Source organism: Aotus nancymaae, unplaced genomic scaffold, assembly GCF_030222135.1.
Source record: "Aotus nancymaae isolate 86718 unplaced genomic scaffold, 86718_ANA_hifiasm-v0.15.2.pri h1tg000108l, whole genome shotgun sequence".
Taxonomy (NCBI): domain Eukaryota; kingdom Metazoa; phylum Chordata; class Mammalia; order Primates; family Aotidae; genus Aotus; species Aotus nancymaae.
The window spans coordinates 24,130,659-24,151,506 of NW_026988523.1; the positions used below are offsets into that span (position 1 = coordinate 24,130,659).

The 20,848-nt window shown below is 35.8% G+C and overlaps 1 protein-coding gene across 7 annotated transcripts in view; it reads right to left on the reverse strand.

Moving 5' to 3' along the window:
• UCHL5 (ubiquitin C-terminal hydrolase L5) overlaps positions 1 to 20,848 on the reverse strand; it is a 50,116-nt gene that overhangs the window by 10,276 nt on the left and 18,992 nt on the right. For all 7 annotated transcript variants that reach the window (XR_002478099.2, XR_001106124.3, XM_021668128.2 and 4 more), the window contains 5 exons: positions 5,088 to 5,213; positions 4,941 to 5,002; positions 4,732 to 4,862; positions 3,330 to 3,393; positions 547 to 649 (listed from right to left, as the gene is read on the reverse strand). Coding sequence is in view for 5 of the 7 variants with exons in the window: in XM_012444554.3 (XP_012299977.2) it covers positions 547 to 649; positions 3,330 to 3,393; positions 4,732 to 4,862; positions 4,941 to 5,002; positions 5,088 to 5,213 (486 nt within the window). In the remaining 2 variants the exon portion in view is untranslated. The remainder of the gene's footprint in view (positions 1 to 546; positions 650 to 3,329; positions 3,394 to 4,731; positions 4,863 to 4,940; positions 5,003 to 5,087; positions 5,214 to 20,848) is intronic.

Genomic DNA, 20,848 nt, shown 5'->3' on the forward strand with positions numbered 1-20,848 from the left:
TGGTCTACTAAATCTCTTCTCCAATGACATTTACCACAGAAAGATACTCAATCATAGCTAGTAAAGACTACATGTGACTCTAAATGTACCTAATTAACTCTTTGAGAATTAACTTCCTTAATTATTCAATGAAATCACAGGAAATAGTTAAAATAGTCCATTCCTAACACTTATTTAGCATTTACCACTGGTTAGTCATTATTTTAAGTGATTTACATACCTCATTTACTCCTCCTGATAATCTTATGAGGTAGAGATTATTTATTATCTTTATGCTACATGATGAAACTGAGTCACAAGGAAATATACTCAAATTCCTATATCCACTAAGTGGCAAAGCCAGAAACTGCATCTAGGCAACCTCAATCCAGAGTGTGTATTTTCTTAACCACCATTCAGAGCACTTGATTACACACATATATATGTATGTAATCATATATATATACACATATATACAACCAAGAATTATATATATATATAGTGTAAATACTTTTCCCGAGAAAATAACCAAGGTAGAACTTTGTATTTAAAAACATGGCCACAAACCTCTGCAAGTTGTCTTTGTAACTCTGCTATCTTCTGTTCGTATATCATTTTTCTGTCAGACACAATGGCCATTAAATTAAATCGAATTTCACCTTCACTGTATCTAGAAGAAAATTATTTAAGTTTATAATGTAATAAAGAATTATAAAACTATTACAGTTAAGATAACCTATCGTGATTACCCTCTTAATTTCCTAGTATAAACAAAAGTCTATCAATTGGCTAACAATAAAAATGGACACTTTCAAAAAGCTTTCAGGTCAGGCACATAGGTGTGCACCGGTAGTCCCAGCTACCTGGGAGGCTGAGGAGTGGAGAGGATCCTTTGAGCCTAGGAGTTGGAGGCTGCAGTGAGCTACGATAGTGCACTGTACTCCAGCCTGGGCAACAGAACAAGACCCTGTCTCTAAAATCAAACAAACAAACAAAAAGCTTTCATATAGGAAAGACAACTGTAGGAGAAAAAAATAGCTAAATATCATCAATCAAAAATGTTTTTTAAATGTTCTAAAATAATGTTAGTACCACTTAAAACATTTGAAATAAAAAATATTTTCATTAATTTCCCTACCTTTATAAGAAACATGGCAATTCATTTACTTAAGAGCTAGGAAAAAAAAAATAAAGACTCCACATTTGTTAAATTTATTAGACTGGCATCTTAATGGGTATTAACTATGCTCCTGATCATATAATTTTTTCCAAGTCATGATCAACTTTCTATTTATATATTTTAAATTTTATCTTATTATATGTAAACATTTTACATATTTTATTAATATATATAATTACATCCTATAGTAAAATTTCTGAATGATGCTTGATTTTCACTACTCTAGTATCAATGAAGCATCTCATAACATAAGCTTGCTCATAGTAAGGACTGATATTAAAAACATTATTTATAACATTATATAAATAGCACTAAGATGAAAATATATAGAAAATGTAAGCCAATTTTGCATTAGTTTATCTCTAAGAGTTTCTCATACACAGCTCTATTCACTGAAAAGAATATGGTCCCAATATAACCATAGTGCTTTGAACTATGCAAAAATGTTTTTAAAACACTAACTGTGGGACTTCCATGTCCCTATTTCTGCCAGTAAGAACAACTAAAAACCCGGGACATAAAATGTTTTTTAAAAAGAGAGAGCAAGAACATTCTGAAAGGTAGAAAAAGGCAGACAAGCTGGGGAACTTAGGAACCAAGAATGATAAAATAGTGAATTCCCTGGGGTTTTTTTTCTGCCTCGTATATCCCAGACTTGGAGCTGAAGAAACCAGCAACCAGGAAATACCAGAAGGTACAGACAAAAAACCTCCAACAAAAGTCTGCTCTCTCTAGCCAGACAGAAAAGGTACAGCCTCACAAGACAGAAAACTTTTAGACAATAATCATTCTACTATAGCCCAACATAACTAAAAAAATCTGTGACCCCACTCCTACTCAAAACCAGTAAAAGCAGAATAGAGAGCCTTGACTTCCAACCTTTAACAAGGCTCCAAGTTTGGTATTTTAAAAGGCTAGGTAGGGAATGGAGACTTTCATCCCTGCCATGTGGTAATGACAACACTCATTTGTGGTATCAGAGGACATGGAATGGGAAGCCAAAACTGTCACTACCATCCAGTGGCAAAGTAGCCTCTTCCACTTCGGTATGAGTGGAAAGCAATAGCAAGGCACTCCTATCCATCTCAGCCAGAGTGGTATCAACAGAAACCCTGCTGGGGGCTGGAACTCCCATCTCTGTCCAGCAATAACAAGAAACCCCATTCCACCTCAGGTGTCACTGAAGGCCTAGTAGGAAAGTTGGACTTCTACTCCTACCTGGCAGTAATGAGGTGGCGCCCACAAGTTACCCTGTCAGAGCCATATCCATAAAACCAGCTCACACAGACATCTTAAATAAGGTCCAAAGTCTCACTTTTGAGAACTATAATAGCTAAAACAATTTTGAAAAAAAGAACATAATGAAAGGCATCAGTCTACATGATTTCAAGACATAGTTACAGTAGTCAGCATAATGTAGTACTGGCAGAGGAACAGATAAATGGAACAATGGACAGAATAGTGAACCCAGAAATAGACCCATACAGATATGCTCCATTTTTGCAAAGGTGCAGGAGGAATTCAGTGGAGGAAGCCTTTTCAACCACTGTGCCTGAGCAATTGAATAGGCATAAGCAAAAAAAAAAAAAAAAGACCCTTTACCTAAATGTTATACCATACACAAAAATTAACTCAAAATACATCAGAGACTGACACATAAAACATCAAACTATAAACTTTGAAGAAAATAACACAGGAAAAAGTGTTTGGTATCTACAACAAGGCAAAGATTTCTTAGACTTGACAACAAAAACAATTAGTGTGAAATACTGATAAACTATTTTTTTCATCAGGATTAAGACCTTTTGCTCTGTGAAAAACCATTTTGGGAGTACGAGGGGATGGGCTGCAGAATGGGAGAGAATACTTGGCGGCAATGTGTTTGATGAAGGATTAGTACCTAGAATACGTAAAAACTTCAGGCTCAAGAGACAAAAAACAATCCAATCAGAAAATGAGCAAAAGGCACAAAAAAGGCTTTCAACATCATTAGTCATGAGGGAAATGCAGATTAAAACCACAATTAAGTATCACTATACATCTATTAGAATGGTTAAAACAAAAATGGCATAGACGTTCAATGCATACTGCTAAAATAACAATAATACACAAGTTTAAAAAATACTTAAAAAACAGAATATTATGCCAATGAGATCAGCTGAGCATTTACTTTTGTATCCTTTTCTCTATGACAGGCCTTACTGCACTGATCCAATCATCTTGATTACATGCACCTAGAAAGAAATTTAAAACAGTTAACACAAACAAAAATAAGAACAATCAACTTCAATACATAGAAGTTTGGTCCAAAACATTTTTTTACACATATTTTAACAAATTTAGGGCAGTAAAACTCTTTTTAGTGTAATTATGTTAAGTTTCAATTCCATAAATAAATTTTTATAACAGACACAGAAAAATAAATATTTTTAAATATAGAGGCAACATGTAAATCAGCATTACATAAACTACTGATTCTACACATGAAGCATGGCAAAAAGTACAAACAAAATGAACTCATTTAATTTTTTTTAAATCTAAAAGTTTTATGAATAGCATATAACATTAGATTCAACTAAAACAAGTTGTATTGGACTTCAAACCTAATTTTTTTTTTTTTTTTTTTTTGAGACGGAGTTTCGCTCTTGTTAACCCAGGCTGGAGTGCAATGGCGCGATCTCGGCTCACCGCAACCTCCTCCTCCTGGGTTCAGGTAATTCTCCTGCCTCAGCCTCCTGAGTAGCTGGATTACAGGCATGCGCCACCATGCCCAGCTAATTTTTTGTATTTTTAGTAGAGACGGGGTTTCACCATGTTGACCAGGATGGTCTCGATCTCTTGACCTCATGATCCACCCGCCTCGGCCTCCCAAAGTGCTGGGATTACAGGCGTGAGCCACCACGCCCGGCCCCAAACCTAATTTTAAAAAAAGAAAAAATTTAATGAAGTTAAAATAAGCAGTTAAAATTCTTTTGTGAACCTATTATTTCAGTAATCTTTCAAAGCTACAGATTATACCTTCAACTTTAATAAGTGTTTATTGTTTTTCCTCAACATTAGAGATGGGGTGGGGTCAGAACAAATCTATGCTTTGGTACAAAGGATAACACATTAATGCACTACTTAAACAGAGAACTTTGAAGAAAAATATTTTCTTGATTGCAAAACAATAAATTATCCAATTCCAAATGAAAATATTTTAATATAGATGTTGATATGAAATGTTTGCTCTCCCTTATGAATGGGTTAAAAATGACAAGAAAAACTATTTAAGTTCACTAAGGGTAGTTTTTAAATGTTAAATGGAAAATAAAATAAAATTACGTAACCTGTGGGTTAAAACATAATTTTACTTGGCAAAACTCAAAGGCCTCAACTGAACTAGTCAACATGTCCGTCCTGTATATTAATAACATAACATACTGAAGAGCTTAAGGCCTTTATTGTATTTTATTACCTCATAGTCACTTGTACGTTGAAAATTTAAGCAGCACTGTGACAAAAATGAGGGTAAATACCTAACAGTTTTTCTCCTGTCAAAAGTGAAATACCAGGAACAGGAATCACATTACCTAAATCAATCGGTCCTTCTCTTAATCCATCTAATTCATACAGTCTTCCATTAACAGGAACATAACTGACAAAATGAAAAGCATCTTCTTCTTTTGCTGATGTCTTCGTATCAAATTCAAACATTTGCTGTCTATAGTAAAGAAAAAAATAGTGAGACTCAAAGAAGCAAAGAAAGAAGCAGTATTTATTTAACATAAAGTCTCTTTACCTGGCGAAACTGTTGTGTACTTGTCGAATCACATCTGAATTGCTCAGTGCCAAGCCTTTCATCTAAAATAAGTTTTTAAAGTAGCCTATTAATATACAAACTTTCACAAATGTGACTTTTTAAGAATAAGAAGAAGGTTGTACTCACAGCTGCATCAAAACTTTGTGAAAATTCTTTAAACTCTGATAATGTCTCTCCTAAATGGACATCCTGGTGGGTACAGTTCAGTAACACACTCACTATGGCTTGAGTAGCACAAGCATTATTAATTACCTATAAAATATAAGAGTGAAGATAGCAATTTGTTTAAAAAAACAAAAAAATAGTTTTTAACTGGTGATAATGACCCCAAAATATGAACAGTTTTCAAATTATATTTTATAATGTCTCAGCATAAACAGAATAAATATGTTTAATTTCTATCCTAATCTACTTATAGAAATTTACTGCAATTCTGGAGTTGAAGATTCTAGGAAACCAAATGAACTCAATGAACTCATAATATTACCAAAAACCAATCCATTAGGGTAGCAAGACCAACTATCCTGATGGAAAACATAGCTGATTAAGCCAACAGAGCTTGTCCTTCTCTCCTATTCATTTCCTCCTAGACTCATTTCTACCTATTCAAATTCAATTCGTATTTTATTACCGAGCATAAGCTTCAACTTACCTGTGTGATTTCAGAGAAATTCTAAAACAACTCACATTAGTTTCTACCCTCATTTGAATTCTCAAACAGGATATGTAATGTCCACATATTTTTTTACTCAGTCATGTACAGTGTTTACATTGCTATCATCTAGCTGTTGATTGTTCGTTTAACAAATTATCTGAACCTTACCTTCTAGCCAAAAGAGAAATTTAGATAGCATTTACTATATGCCAGTTACTTTTGTAGGCACTTTACATGTATTATTTCTTTTAATCCTCTCAACAACTTATGAAGGAGGAGTAATATTACCATTTTCATTTTAAATTTGTAAAAGCTGAGGCACAAAGAGGTTAAGTAACTTGCCAAGAGCACACAGCCAATCTGGTTCTAGAATTTGTGTACACAGCCATCATGCTAGGCTGTCTCTGTACATGCACGTGGTCTCTCCAACAAGACTGTAAACCACTTTATGAACAGCAGTTTCTTCCACACTGCCTAAGCACCTACAGTATTGAGATCATGAAGCTGGGAAGAACCTCAGATGATCAGTGTGAACACGAGCAAGGTTAATCATAGATTTTTAAAATTGCAGCTTAGTCCTACTATAATATTATGTTACTATATTGTAATTAGTCTTTCCAATAATGCTAATTAGCTTAAGATTTTACATTTTAGTAAATCATCTATTTTTATCCTGCCTGATTTCAGAAGAAAAACTTACAATTATTTTCCTTCTTTAATTCTTATACTTCTCTATTTCTTATGTTGGTAAAGGTTTTAAGGTCTTATGAATATCTACCAGTTCCTGAACTGTTGACTGAAGTATATTTGAGAAATTCCTTGATAAGATTGCACTCTCCATTACAGAACAGTCTCATACTCCTAATTCTCAATAACCATAATAACACCACCATGCTTCTATAATTCTTCTCTTTAAATATTTTGTATTCAAAACTGTTTTTAAATTGATGAATTAGGAAAAAGTAGTGATAAATCCAGAATCCAACTAACATTGCTGCTGATTTCTATGAATATGTATTTTGATCTGAATCACAGTTCTTTAGTAAATTTGGATGAAAACTTTAATGATTAAAGAGGACTTTATAGATGTTGTTGACTAAAACATTGTAACACTTAGTGTTCCCTTATCTTAGGCCAAAATTACCTAAGGTGAAATTATCTTGAGGATAGCAATGAGGGAGTAAAGTTAGGAGAAATTAAAATTTATACTTATCAGCACATTCTTTCAAAATCATGACACCTTAAAAATATAATATATTCCCAATGCTAAACTAAGCAGTGACACTACAGCAGAAAATATTATCAAGCATTTCAAATCTGTAATCCATTACTTTACGATTTTAGGAAGTAGAAAAAAATTCTTGTGGTTACTTTCTTTTTTGATGTCAATAATAATTTATACTGTCCATGATATATTGTAGCTCATTTTGTATGTGTGTGTGAGAAGAAAAGTTATAATGTACCTGGGTATGAGAATATATCTTCAAGTTTTAAAAGGATTTTAGTGCCACCAAGTGGTTATGCTATACGTAGTACAAAATTAACAAAAAACAAACAAAAATGTGTAAAGTGTATAGCCATACATCCATTCAAATAATACTTACTGAGCACCTACTCCACGCCAGACATTGTAATAAATGCTGAACATACAGTGAATAAGAAAGATGTGGTCCTGTCCTCATCAAATTCACATAAAAATCATCTTATGGGGGGAGGATATAATATGGCCAAATAGGAACAGCTCTGGAGTGCAGTTCCCAGCAAGAACAACACAGAAGGTGAGTGATCACCACATTTCCAAACGAGTTTTCACTGCCCACAGACCAGGAGATTCTCGGGTGGAAAAGCACCACAAGTTCCAGCACGGCTGTTTCAGTCGGTGCCATGGGCTGGCACACAAAAACTCACACAAATCGGGTGGTCGTTTCAACTGGCGCCAAGAACGCATGGGAGACAGAGCCGTCCATTCAGCTGAAAGGGACGGGGCTGAGACAGGGAACCAGGTGATCTAGCTGGGTGGGTCCCACCCCCACAAAGACCAGCAATCTGAAACGCTCACATTTCGCAGCAAGCACAGCTGGATCCAGGACGGTCCAGCGCGGTGGGGGAACAGGTGTCCGCCACTACCGAGGCAGTTCTAACTGTACCTCTGTAAACAACACGGCAAGGAGGTTCACACACCAGCTGGGCAGAGCCCACAGCAGCTCAGCAATGCCTCTGCTGGCAGACTGTGACTAGACTATCTCAGTGCTGGGCAGGGCATCTATGAAAAAAGGCAGCAGCATGTAAGGAACTTACAGATAAAGCCCCACCTTCCCAGGACAGAGCACCTGGGAAAGAAGGTGGGTATGAGTTCCACTGCAGCAGACTCAAAAATACCTGCCCAGCAGCTCTGCATGGAAAAACGGAGCCCCCAAAACAGCAGTTGAGCTCCTATAAGAAACAGACTGTCTCCTCAAGCAGCTCACCGACCCCTGTATACCCAAAGAGACACCTCTAAGGGAGAGCTCAGGCTGACATCTGGAGGGTACCCCTCTGGGATGAAGATAACAGAAGAAGAACTGTTCTACAGCTCCCACTGGTGATCCCCAGGAAAGCAGGGTCTGGAGTGGACCTCCAGCAGTTCTGCAGCTGAGGAGCCTGATTGTTAGAAGGAAAACTAAGAAACAGACAGAAATAGATGCAACATCAACAAAAAGGACATCCACTCAGAGACCCCATGCAAAAGTCACCAATTAAAAAGACCACTGGTAGGTAAAGACACTAAGATGGAAAGAAACCAGTGCAAAAAGGATGAAAACACCAAAATCCAGAATGCCTCTTCTCCTCCAAGGGATCACAATTCCTCACCAGCAAGGGAACAAAGCTGGATGGAGAATGAGGCTGATGAACTGACAGAAACAGGCTTCAGAAGGTGGGTAATAACAAACTTCTCTGAGCTAAAAGAACATATCCTAACCCAATGCAAAGAAACTAAGAACCTTGAAAAAAGGTTAGATGAAATGCTAACTAGAATAAACAGCTTAGAGAAGAACATAAATGACTTGATGGAGCTGAAAAACACAACATGAGAACTTCGCAAAACATACACAAGTTTCAATAGCCGAATTGACCAAACAGAAGAAAGCATATCAGAGATTGAAGATCAACTCAATGAAATAAAACAAGAAGGCAAGATTAGAGAAAAAAAATGAACAAAGCCTCCAAGAAATATGGAATTATGTGAAAAGACCTAATCTACGTTTGATAGGTGTACCTATCAAATGACCGAGAGAATGAATATGACCGAGAGAATGAATCCAAGCTGGAAACACTCTTTAGGATATTATCCAGAAGAACTTCCCCAACCTAGCAAGGCAGGCCAATATTCCAATCCAGGAAATGCAGAGAACACCACAAAGATACTCAAGAAGAGCAACCCGAAGGCACATAATCATCAGATTCACCAGGGTTGAAATGAAGGAAAAAGTGCTAAGGGCAGCCAGAGAGAAAGGTCAGGTTACTCACAAACAGAAGCCCATCAGAATCACGGCGGATCTCTCGGCAGAAACTCTACAGGCCAGAATAGAGTGGGGGCCAATATTCAATATCCTTAAAGAAAAGAACTTTCAACTTAAAATTTCATATCCAGCCAAACTAAGCTTCAAAGAGAAGGAGAAATAAAATCCTTTACAGACAAGCAATTGCTGAGAGATTTCGTCACTACCAGGTCTGCCGTACAAGAGCTCCTAAAAGAAACACTAAACAAGGAAAGAAACAACCAGTTCCAGCCCCTCCAAAAATGTACCATATGGTAAAGACCATTGACACAATGAAGAAAATGCGTGAACTAATGGGCAAAACATCCAGCTAGCATCAAAATGACAGGAGCAAATTCACATATACAATATTAACCCTAAATGTAAATGGGCTAAATGTCCCAATCAAAAGGCACAGACTGGCAAATTGGATAAAAAGTCAAAACCCATCAGTGTGCTGTATTTAGGAAACCCATCTCACATGCAAGGATACACATAGGTTCAAAATAAAGGGATGGAAGAAGATTTACCAAGCACATGGAGAAAAAAAAGAGCAGGAGTTGCAATCCTAGTCTCTGATAAAATGGACTTTAAACCAACAAAGATCAAAAGAGACAAAGAAGGGCATTACGTAATGGTAAAAGGATCAATGCAACAAGAAGAGCTAACTATCCCAAATATATACATACAGGAGCACCCAGATACATAAAGCAAGTTCTTAACGACCTACAAAGAGACTTAGATTCCCACACAATAATAGTGGGAGACTTTAGCACTCCACTGTCAATATCAGACAGATCAACAAGACAGAAAATAAACAAGGATATCCAGGACTTGAACTCAGATCTGGACCAAGTGGACCTAATAGACATATACAGAACTCTCCACCCCAAATCCACAGAGTATACATTCTTCTCAGCACCACATCACACTTACTCTAAAATTGATCACATAATTGGAAATAAATCACTCTTCAGCAAATGCAAAAGAAGGGAAATGATAACAAACAATCTCTAAGACCACAGGGCAATCAAATTAGAACTCAGGATTAAGAAACTCAGAACCACACAATTTAATGGAAACTGAAAAACTGGCTCCTGAATGGCAACTGGCTCCTGAATGTTGACTGGATAAACAGTGAAATGAAGGCAGAAATAAAGATGTTCTTCAAAACCAACGAGAACGAAGACACAACCTACCAGAATCTCTGGGATACATTTAAAGCAGTGTCTAGAGGGAAATTTACAGCAATAAACGCCCACATGAGAAGTGAGGAAAGATCTAAAATTGACACCCTATCATCAAAATTGAAAGAGCTAGAGGAGCAAGATCAAAAAAACTCAAAAGCTAGCAGAAGACAAGAAATAACTAAGATCAGAGCAGAAGTGAAGGAGATAGAGACAACAAAAAAACCTTCAAAAAAATCAAGAAATCCAGGAGCTAGTTTTTTGAAAAGATCAACAAAATAGACCGCTAGCCAGATTAATAAAAAATAAAAGAGAAAAGAATCAAATAGATGCAATAAAAAACAATAAAGGGGATATCACCACCAATTCCACAGAAATACAAACTACCATCAGAGATTACTACAAACAATTCTATGCATAAAAACAAGTAAACCTGGAATAAATGGATAAATTCCAGGACACTTGCATCCTCTCAAGCCTAAACTAGGAAGAAGTTGAAACCTTGAACAGATCAATAACAAGGGTTGAAGTTGAGGTACCAATTAATAGCCTACCAACCAAAAAAATTCCAGGTTCAGACTGGTTCACAGCCGAATTCTACCAGATGTACAAAGAGGAGCTGATACCGTTCCATCTGAAACTATTCCAAACAACACAAAAAGAGGGAATCCTTCCCAAATCATTTTATGAGACCAATATCATCCTGATGCCAAAACCCAGCACAGACCCAACAAAAAAAGAAAACTTCAGGCCAGTATCCATGATGAACATAGATGAAAAAATCTTCAATAAAATACTGGCAAACCAATTGCAACAGCACATCAAAAAGCTTATCCAGCACGATCAAGTAGACTTCATCCCGGGGATGCAAAGCTGGTTCAACATACGTAAGTCTATAAACGTAATCTACCACATAAACAGAATCAAAGACAAAAACCACATGATTATCTCAATAGACGCAGAGAAGGCCTTCAACAAAATTCAACAGTCCTTTATGCTAAAAACTCAATAAACTAGGTGTCAAAGGAACGTATCTCAAAATAATAAAAGCCAGTTATGACAAATCCACAGCCAATACATACTGAATGGGCAAAAACTGGAAGCACTCCCTTTGAAATTAAGCAGTAGACAAGGACGCCCTCTCTCACCACTCCTATTCAATATAGTATTGGAAGTTCTAACTAGAGCAATTAGGCAAGAAAAAAACAAATAAAGGGTATTAAATTAGGAAACGAGGAAGTCAAACTGCCTCTATTTGCAGACAACATGATTGTACATTTAGAAGACCCCATCATCTCAGCCCAAAATCTCCTGAAACTGATAAGCAACTTCAGCAAAGTCTCAGGATACAAAATCAATGTGCAGAAATCACAAGCATTCCTATACACCAATAGCAGACTAACAGAGAGCCAAATCATGAGCAAACTCCCATTCACAATTGCTACAAAGAGAATAAAATACCTAGAAATACAACTAACAAAGGATGTAAAGAACCTCTTCAAGGAGAACTATAAACCACTGCTCAAGGAAATGAGAGGACACAAACAGATGGAGAAACATTCCATGCTCGTGGTTAAGAAGGCTCAGTATCATGAAAATGGCCATACTGCCCAAAGTAAATTATAGATTCAACACTATCCCCATCAAGCTACCAATGACCTTCTTCACAAAACTGGAAAAAACCATCTTAAACTTCATATGGAACCAAGAGAGCCCGCATAGCCAAGACAATCCTAAGCAAAAAGAACAAAGCTGGAGGCATCATGCTACCTGACTTCAAACTATACTACAAGGCTACAGTAATCGAAACAGCATGGTACTGGTACCAAAACAGAGATATAGACCAATGGAACAGAACAAATGCCTCAGGGGCAATGCCACACAACTGCAACCATCTGATCTTTGACAAACCTGACAAAAACAAGCAATGGGGAAAGGAGTCCCTGTTTAATAAATGGTGTTGGGAAAACTAGCTAGCCATGTGCAGAAAGCAGAAACTGGACCCCTTCCTGACACCTTACACTAAAATTAACTCCAGATGGATTACAGACTTAAACATAAGACCTAACCTCATAAAATCCCTAGAAGAAAACCTAGGCGAAACCATCCAGGACCGAGGCATAGGCAAGGACTTCATGACTGAAACACCAAACGTATTGGCAACAAAAGCCAAAATAGACAAATGGGATCAAATTAAACTCCAGAGCTTCTGTACAGCAAAAGAAACAATCATTAGAGTGAACTGGCAACCAACAGAATGGGAAAAAATTTTTGCAATCTAACCATCTGACAAAGGGCTAATATCCAGAATCTACAAAGAACTAAAACAGATTTACAAGAAAAAGCAAACCCATTCAAAAGTAGGCGAAGGATATGAACAGACACTTTTCAAAAGATGACATTTATGAGGCCAACAAACATATCAAAAAATGCTCATCACCACTGGTCATTAGAGAAATGCAAATCAAAATCACATTGAGATACCACATCATGCCAGTTAGAATGGCGATCATTAAAAAACCTAGAGATAACAGATGCTGGAGAGGATGTGGAGAAATAGGAACACTTTTACACTGTTGGTGGGAGTGTAAATTAATTCAACTACTGTGGAAGCCAGTGTGGTGCTTCCTCAAGGACCTAGAAATAGAAATTCCATTTGACCCAGCAATCCCATTACTGGGTATATCCCCAAAGGATTATAAATTATACTATTATAAAGACACATGCACACGTATGTTCACTGCAGCACTGTTTACAATAGCAAAGACTTGAAAGTGACCCAAATGCCCATGGATGATAGACTAGACAAGGAAAATGTGGCACATATACACCATGGAATACTACGCAGCCATAAAAAACAAGGAGTTTGTGTCCTTTGTAGGGACATGGATGAATCTGGAAACCATCATTCTCAGCAAACTGACAAGAACAGAACATCAAACACTGCATGTTCTCACTCAGGGGCGAGTGTTGAACAATGAGAACACGTGGACATAGGGAGGGGAGCATCACACACTGGGGTCTGTTGTGGGGAGCCAGGGAAGGGACAGCGGTGGGGTGGGGAGGTTGGGGAGGGGTAACATGGGGAGAAATGCCAGATATAGGTGACGGGGGATGGAAGAGGCAAACGACATTGCCATGCGTGTACCTATATAACAATCCTGCATGATCTGCACATGTACCCCAGAACCTAAAGTACAATTTAAAAAAAAAATAGAAAATATCAAATTTGCAATTTAAAAAAATCATCTCATATACAAAGTTTTATTTGAAAGAACTTTAACTCATGTCACAAAAAATCTATTGCAGTATAAACCATTTAGGTAGTTCCCAACTTTAAAAATCTTTAGCTTATCCTAAGTGTCCTACTTTAACTCTGGCTTTTAAGGTATTTTAAAATAAAGCAGTAGAGTTCAATAATATAAATGAGGCTAGAGCAGGAGGTCTAAAGTAGAGCTGACCCAGAACCTTAAGAGTTTGGTTTGAATTCCTTTGATAGGGTATAGAGTCTTTAGTTCATCAGGGCACTTCTACTCCCTATTTCTTAAACACAATCCAATTTTACACATTCATGATGACAACCTGATACTGAAGGCATTTGATTTTGGAATCCCCAGACTAGAGAACAATTCCTTTTCAATGCTAATAAAAGTATGAAATAATAAAAGAGTGGTAGGTTAATAGAATGCATAAAACCACTATCACACTAATGTGAAAAATCTAGGAATGAAAAATATAACTAAAAATAAAATACGATTAAAAAGAGTAAGAAAATATTAATAACAACCATATGAAATAATTTTGTAAATATAAGCTGAAATAAATAAATCCTTAAAAAATACATCTTACCAGAACCAACTCAGGAAGAAATAAAGAGCCACAATAGTCCCTTAACCATTGAATAAAAGCAGTATTTTAAAACATTCTCGCAAAGAAAATACCAGGCCTACATGGATATATAGGCCAATTCTATAAAATGTAAAGAAATATATCAACTTAATTTTACATAAATTCTTCAAGACAATGAAAAGGAGAAATTTCCAACTCATTTCATGAAGCCAGGATAGCCTTAATACTAAAACAAGTCAAAAGCCATTACAGAAGACGAAAAATTAAGACACATTCAATTTATAAATTTAAATGCAAAAAGCTAACCAAAAAACTACTATACTAAACCCATTAGTGCATAAAAATAGAATACATTGGGCCAGGCGCGGTGGCTCACGCCTGTAAACCTAGCACTTTGGGAGGCCAAGGCGGGTGGATCACGAGGTCAAGAGATCGAGACCATCCTGGTCAACATGGTGAAACCCCGTCTCTACTAAAAATACAAAAAATTAGCTGGGCATGGTGGCGCGTGCCTGTAATCCCAGCTACTCAGGAGGCTGAGGCAGGAGAATTGCCTGAACCCAGGAGGCGGAGGTTGCGGTGAGCCGAGATCGCGCCATTGCACTCCAGCCTGGATAACAAGAGCAAAACTCTGTTTCAAAAAAATATATATATATATAATACATCCTGATCGATATCCCAGGTTTGGAGAATAATTTAATATTAGAAAAATTCAAATATAATTAACTACATTAACCTAGTAAAAGGAAGAAAAGAAGAAAACAATATATAAAGATGCTCCAATTCATCTAGCAATGGGGTTCTCAACAGAAGCCACAAAGGCCAGGAAGGAGTGGGATGACATTTTCAAATTTTAAAAGAAAAAAAAAGGCCATCCAAAAAATACTCTCTCTAGCAAAGCTATCCTTCAAATATGAAAGAGAGGTAAAGTCTTTTCCATACAAAAGCTGAGAGAAGTGGCCACCATGAGACCTGTCTTACAAGAAATGCTAAGGGTGGTTCTTCATTCTGAACAGAAAAAAACACTAATGTACAAAAAGAAAACATTTGAAGGTCTAAAACCTATCTGCAAAAGTAAATACCCAAACAAACCCAGAATAATATTGTCACTGTGGTATACAGTCTGCTCATAACTCTGGTATAAAGCTCAAAAGACAAATCTACCCCAAATAGTAATACCAATAGCAACCTGTTGAAACAGACAATATAAAAATATGTATATTGACAAAACACAAAGTCAAAATATAGGGGGTAAAAAGTTAAACTATAAAGTTTTTTTCCTTTTTTTCTATTCTTTTCTTTAAGTTGTTAGCTCTTTAAAATAATGTTATATGTATATGTTTTCTAACCCTCATGGTAACCACAATGTAAAAACCTGTAATAGATTCACTAAAAATAAAAAACAACAAATTAAAACATACTACCTGAGAAAATTTCTTAACAACAAAGGAAGAGAGTAAGAAAGGAAGAGACCAATTACAATAAACCAGAAAACAAGCAACAAAATGGCAGTAATAAGTCCTCACTTATCAATAATAACACTGAATATAAATAGGCTCAATTCTTTAATTGAAAGGCACAGAGTCTCTGAGTTCATAAAGAAATAAAATCCAATAATATGCTGTCTACAGACAACCCACTTCACCTATAAAAATATAGAGACCAAAAGGGAAAGGGTAGAAGAAGATATTCACGCAACTGGAAACCAAAAAAAGAACAGGAGTACCTATACTTACATCAGATAAAATAGACTACAAATCAAAGACTATAAAAACAGAGAGAGAAGGTCACTAGATAATGATAAAGGGGTCAATTTAGCAAGAGCATATAACAATTATAAATATCCATACACCTAACACCTGAGTTCCCAAGTGTATAAATATAAAGCAAACATTTATAGATCTACAGGGAGGGACAGGCTGCAATACAATAGTAGTAGGGGACTTCAATACCCCACTCTGTCTGATAGATTATGCAGACAAAAAACCAACAAAGAAACATCAGAGTTTACAGACTAAACCAAATAAACCTAACTGACATTTACAGAATATTTCACCCAACTGCTGCAAAATACACATTCTTTTCATTATTTTCATCAGCATATGGATATCCAGCATATCTGCAGGATACACCATGATAGTCCACAAAACAAGCCTCAATAAATCACAGAATGGTATGATTTATGGTAAACATCATATAAAGTATCTTTTCTGAACTTGGAATAAAACTAGAAATCAATAAGAAAATTTTTTTTAAATGTATTGAAACAAATGAAAATGGAAACACAACATACCAAAATCTATGAGACATGGCAAAAGCATACTAAGAGGGAAATTCAAACACCTGTATCAAAAAGTACAAAGACTCCAAATAAACCACCTAATTATATACCCCAAGGAACTAGAAAAGCAGGAACAAACCAAACCCAAAATTATTAGAAGGGAAGAAATAATAAAGATCAGAGCAGAAATGAATGAAATTGAGACTAAAAAAAATAGTATTAAGATCAAGGAAATGAAAAATTTTCAGAAGAGATAAATAAAATTGAAAACCTTTAGCTAGGCTAAGAAAAAAGATGATCCAAATAAATAAAATCAGAAACAAAAAAGGACAGATAACATCTGAGACCACAGAAATACAAAGAATCATTATAAAGTATTATGAAGAGCTATATACCAAAAATTGGAAAACCTAGAAATGGATAAATTCCTAGACACATACAACCTACCAAGACTGAATCACGAAGGAATAAAAAACCTAAATAAACCAACAACAAGTAATGAGATCAAAGTCATAATTAAAAGTAAAGCAAAGCCCAGGACTTGATAGCTTCATTACTAAATTCTACCCAACATTTAAAGAAGAGCAAATGCTAATTTTACTCAAACTCTTCAAAAAAATGGAAGAAGAAGGAATGCTTTCAAACTCATTCTACAAAGCCAGCATTACTTTGATACCAAAACCAGACAAGGACACAAGAAAACTACAGACCAATATCACTGATGATAAAAGATGCAAAAGTTCTTCAACAAAATAGTTAACAAACCAAATTCAATAATACCACATTAAAAAGATGATTCATCATGATTAAGAGTCATCCAGGAATGCAAGATGGGTCAACATATGCTAATCAATAAATGTGATACCAAGAAAAAAACTAATCATTCCAACAGGTGCTTAAAAAGCATTCGATAAAATTTAACATCCTTTTATGACAAAAACCCTCAATAAACTGGATATGAAAGATACATACCTCAACACAATAAAAGCCATATAAAACAGACTCACAGCTAATATCATACTGAATACAAAAAAAAATGAAAGTCTAAGATCAGGAACAAGACAAGGATGATCATTTTCACCATTTTATTCAACATAATACTGGAGGTTCTCCTTAGAGCAATCAGGCAAGAGAAGGAAATAAAGGGCATCCAAACTGCAAAGAAAGAAATCAGATTAGCACTGTTCATAGCTGACATAATCTTAGAAAAACCTAAGGACCACAAAAAACTCTCAGAACTGATAAACGAGTTCAGTAAAGTTGCGAGATATAACAAATCATAGTAGCTCACACCTGTAATCCCAGCACTTTGGGAGGCTAAGGCAGGAGGCATGCTTGAGCCCAGGAGTTTCCAGCTGGGCAACATAATGAGACCCTGTCTCTACAGAAAATTCTAAAAATTAGCCGGGACTAAAAATTAGTCCTAGCTACTCAAAAGGCTGAGGCAGGAGGATTGCTTGAGCCCAGGAATAGGAGGTTATAGTGAGCTATGATTGTGCTACTTCACTCCAGCCTGAATGAGAGAGCAAGACCCTGTCTCAAAAAAACAAAACTTGCATGATACAAAATCAGCATACAAAAATCAGCTGCTATTATATATGCCAACAGTGAATCTGAAAAAGAAGTTAAGAAAAAAATCCTATTTAAAAAAGCTACAAAGAATATATAATAGGCCAGGTGCAGTGGCTCAAGCCTGTAACCTCAGTACTTTGGGAGGCCAAGGCAGGCAGATCATTAGAGGCCAGGAATGTGAGACCAGCCTGGCCGATACGGCAAAATCCTGTCTCTACTAAAAATACAAAAATTAGCCTGGTGTGGTGGCACATGCCTGTGATCCCAGCTACTCAGGACACTAAGGCAGGAGAATTGCTTGAACCTGGGAGGCGGAGATGAGCCGAGACTGAGCCACTACACTCCAGCCTGGGTGACTGAGTGAGACTATGTCTCAAAAAAAAAAAAAAAAAAAAAGAATATAAAATGCCTAGGAATCAATTTAACCAAAGAAGTGAAAGGTCTACAAGATCTACACAAGGACAAGTATACGGCACTGATGAAGAGTTCACCAAAAACTGGATATTCCATGCTCATGAACTGGAAGAATTAATATTGTTAAAATGACAATTCTACTGAAAGCAATAGATTCAGTGCACTCCCTGTCAAAATATCAATGATCTTCTTCATAAAAGCAGAAAAAGCAATCCTAAAATTTATACAGAACACAAAAGACCCAGAATGGCCAAAGCAATCCTGAGCAAAGACGACATTAGAAGGATCACATTATCTGACTTCAAAATAGACTACAAAGCTATAATAACCAAATCAACATGATTCTAGCATAAAAACAAGACACATAAATAATGGAACAGAAGAGAGAATCAAGATATAAATCCATGCATTTACAGACAAATCATTTTCAACAAAGATGCCAAGAATATACAATGGTAGTCTCTCCGGTAAATGGTTCTGGGAAAACTGGATAACCACTGCAGAAAAAAAGAAACTAGATCCCAGTATCCCATCATACATGAAAACCAAATCAAAATGGATTAAAGACTTAAATATAAGACTTGAAATTATGAAACTACTACAACAAAACATTGGGGAAAATCTCCAGGACATTGGTCTGGGCAAAAATTTTTTAGTAAGACATAAAAAAGAACAGACAACAAAAGCAAAAATAAATGAATAGGATTATATCAAACTATAAAGAATCTGCATAACAAAGGAACCAATCAACAAAGTAAAGAGACGACCCACAGAATGGGAGAAAATTTTGCAAACTACCCATCTTAAAAGGGATTAACAACCAGGATATATAAGAAGCTTAAGCAACTCAATAGGAAAAAATCAAATAATCAGATTTTAAAATGGGCAGAAGATCTAAATACACATTTCTCAAAAGACATACAAATGGCCAACAGGTCTATGAAAACATGCTCAACATCATTAATCATCAGAGCAATGCAGATCAAAACTACAATGTTATCATCTCACCCAAGTTAAAATGGCTTTTAACAAAAAGAGAATGACAGATAACTGGTGAGGATGTGGACAAAGGGGAACCCTCATAAACGCTATTGGCAGAAATGTAAATTAGTAGAGCTACTATGGAAAACTGTATAGATGGAGGTTATTCAAAACTAAAAAGAGAACTATCGTGTAATCCAGCAATTCCACTACTGGATTAACTATCGTGTAATCCAGCAATTCTATGATCCAAAAGAAGGGAAATAAATATATCAAAGAGTTATGTGCATTCCTATGTTTTTATTATGGCACTATTCATAATAGCCAATATATATAATCAACTTAAGTGCCCATCTATGGATGAATGGATAAAGAAAATACAGTACATATACATATATATACAATGTAAGATTATTCAGCCATAAAAAAGAATAAAATCCTATTATTTGGAGCAATATGGAAATGGAGGTCATTATGTTAAATGAAATAAGTCAAGCACAGAAAGACAAATATCTCATGTTCTCACTCACATGTGATAAAAAGCTAAATCAGCAAATCTTCTAGAATAGAAAGTAGACTGTTGGTTGCCAGAGGCTGGGAAGGGTTGGGTGGTGAAGGGGATGAAGGGAGTTTGATTAATGGGTACAAATACACAGTTTGATATAAGAAAGAAGACTTAATGTTTGACAAATCAGTAGGGTGCCTATAGTTTTCAATAATCTATCATATATTTCAGAGTAGCTGTAAGAGGATAATTTGAATGTTGCTAGCATAAAGACAAACATTTAAGGTGAGTGATATCCCAATTATACTAGTTCAATCTTTTTAAATTATATGAATGTATTAAATTATCACATGTCCCCCAAATTGTACATTTACTATGTATCAATTAATTTTTTTTAAAGAAAAGCACAATTAACCCCATTGAAAAATAACATAAGTATTTCACAGAGGAAATTCATATGGCCACTAAAGAGCATTTCAATATGATTAGTGATCAGGGAGACATAAGCCAAGACAAAAATGAAGTAGCATTTTGGAATCAATTGGCTGGCAAAAATTTAAAAGCCTAGTGATGCCACGTGTTAGAATATGTGGCTTTGTAACAACTCTTACACATTGCTAGTGGAAGTGCAAATTTGAACAGCTACTTCAGAAAACATTTTAATATTTTCTCCAAAAGTTGCGCACATTTACATATGAGAGGAAGTAGACATTCTATGTCTAGGTATATACCGGGAGAAACTTGCACATTTACAAAAAAAAATGTTTACAGCAACACAATTCACAGTAACCCAAATTGAAAACCCGAAGAACAATCTACAGAAGAGTAAGTAAACTGTAGCATGTTTGTGCAGTTGATATTATATAGCATGTAAAATAAATGAACTATCATAACAAATTCATGGATGAAATTTAACAATATGATA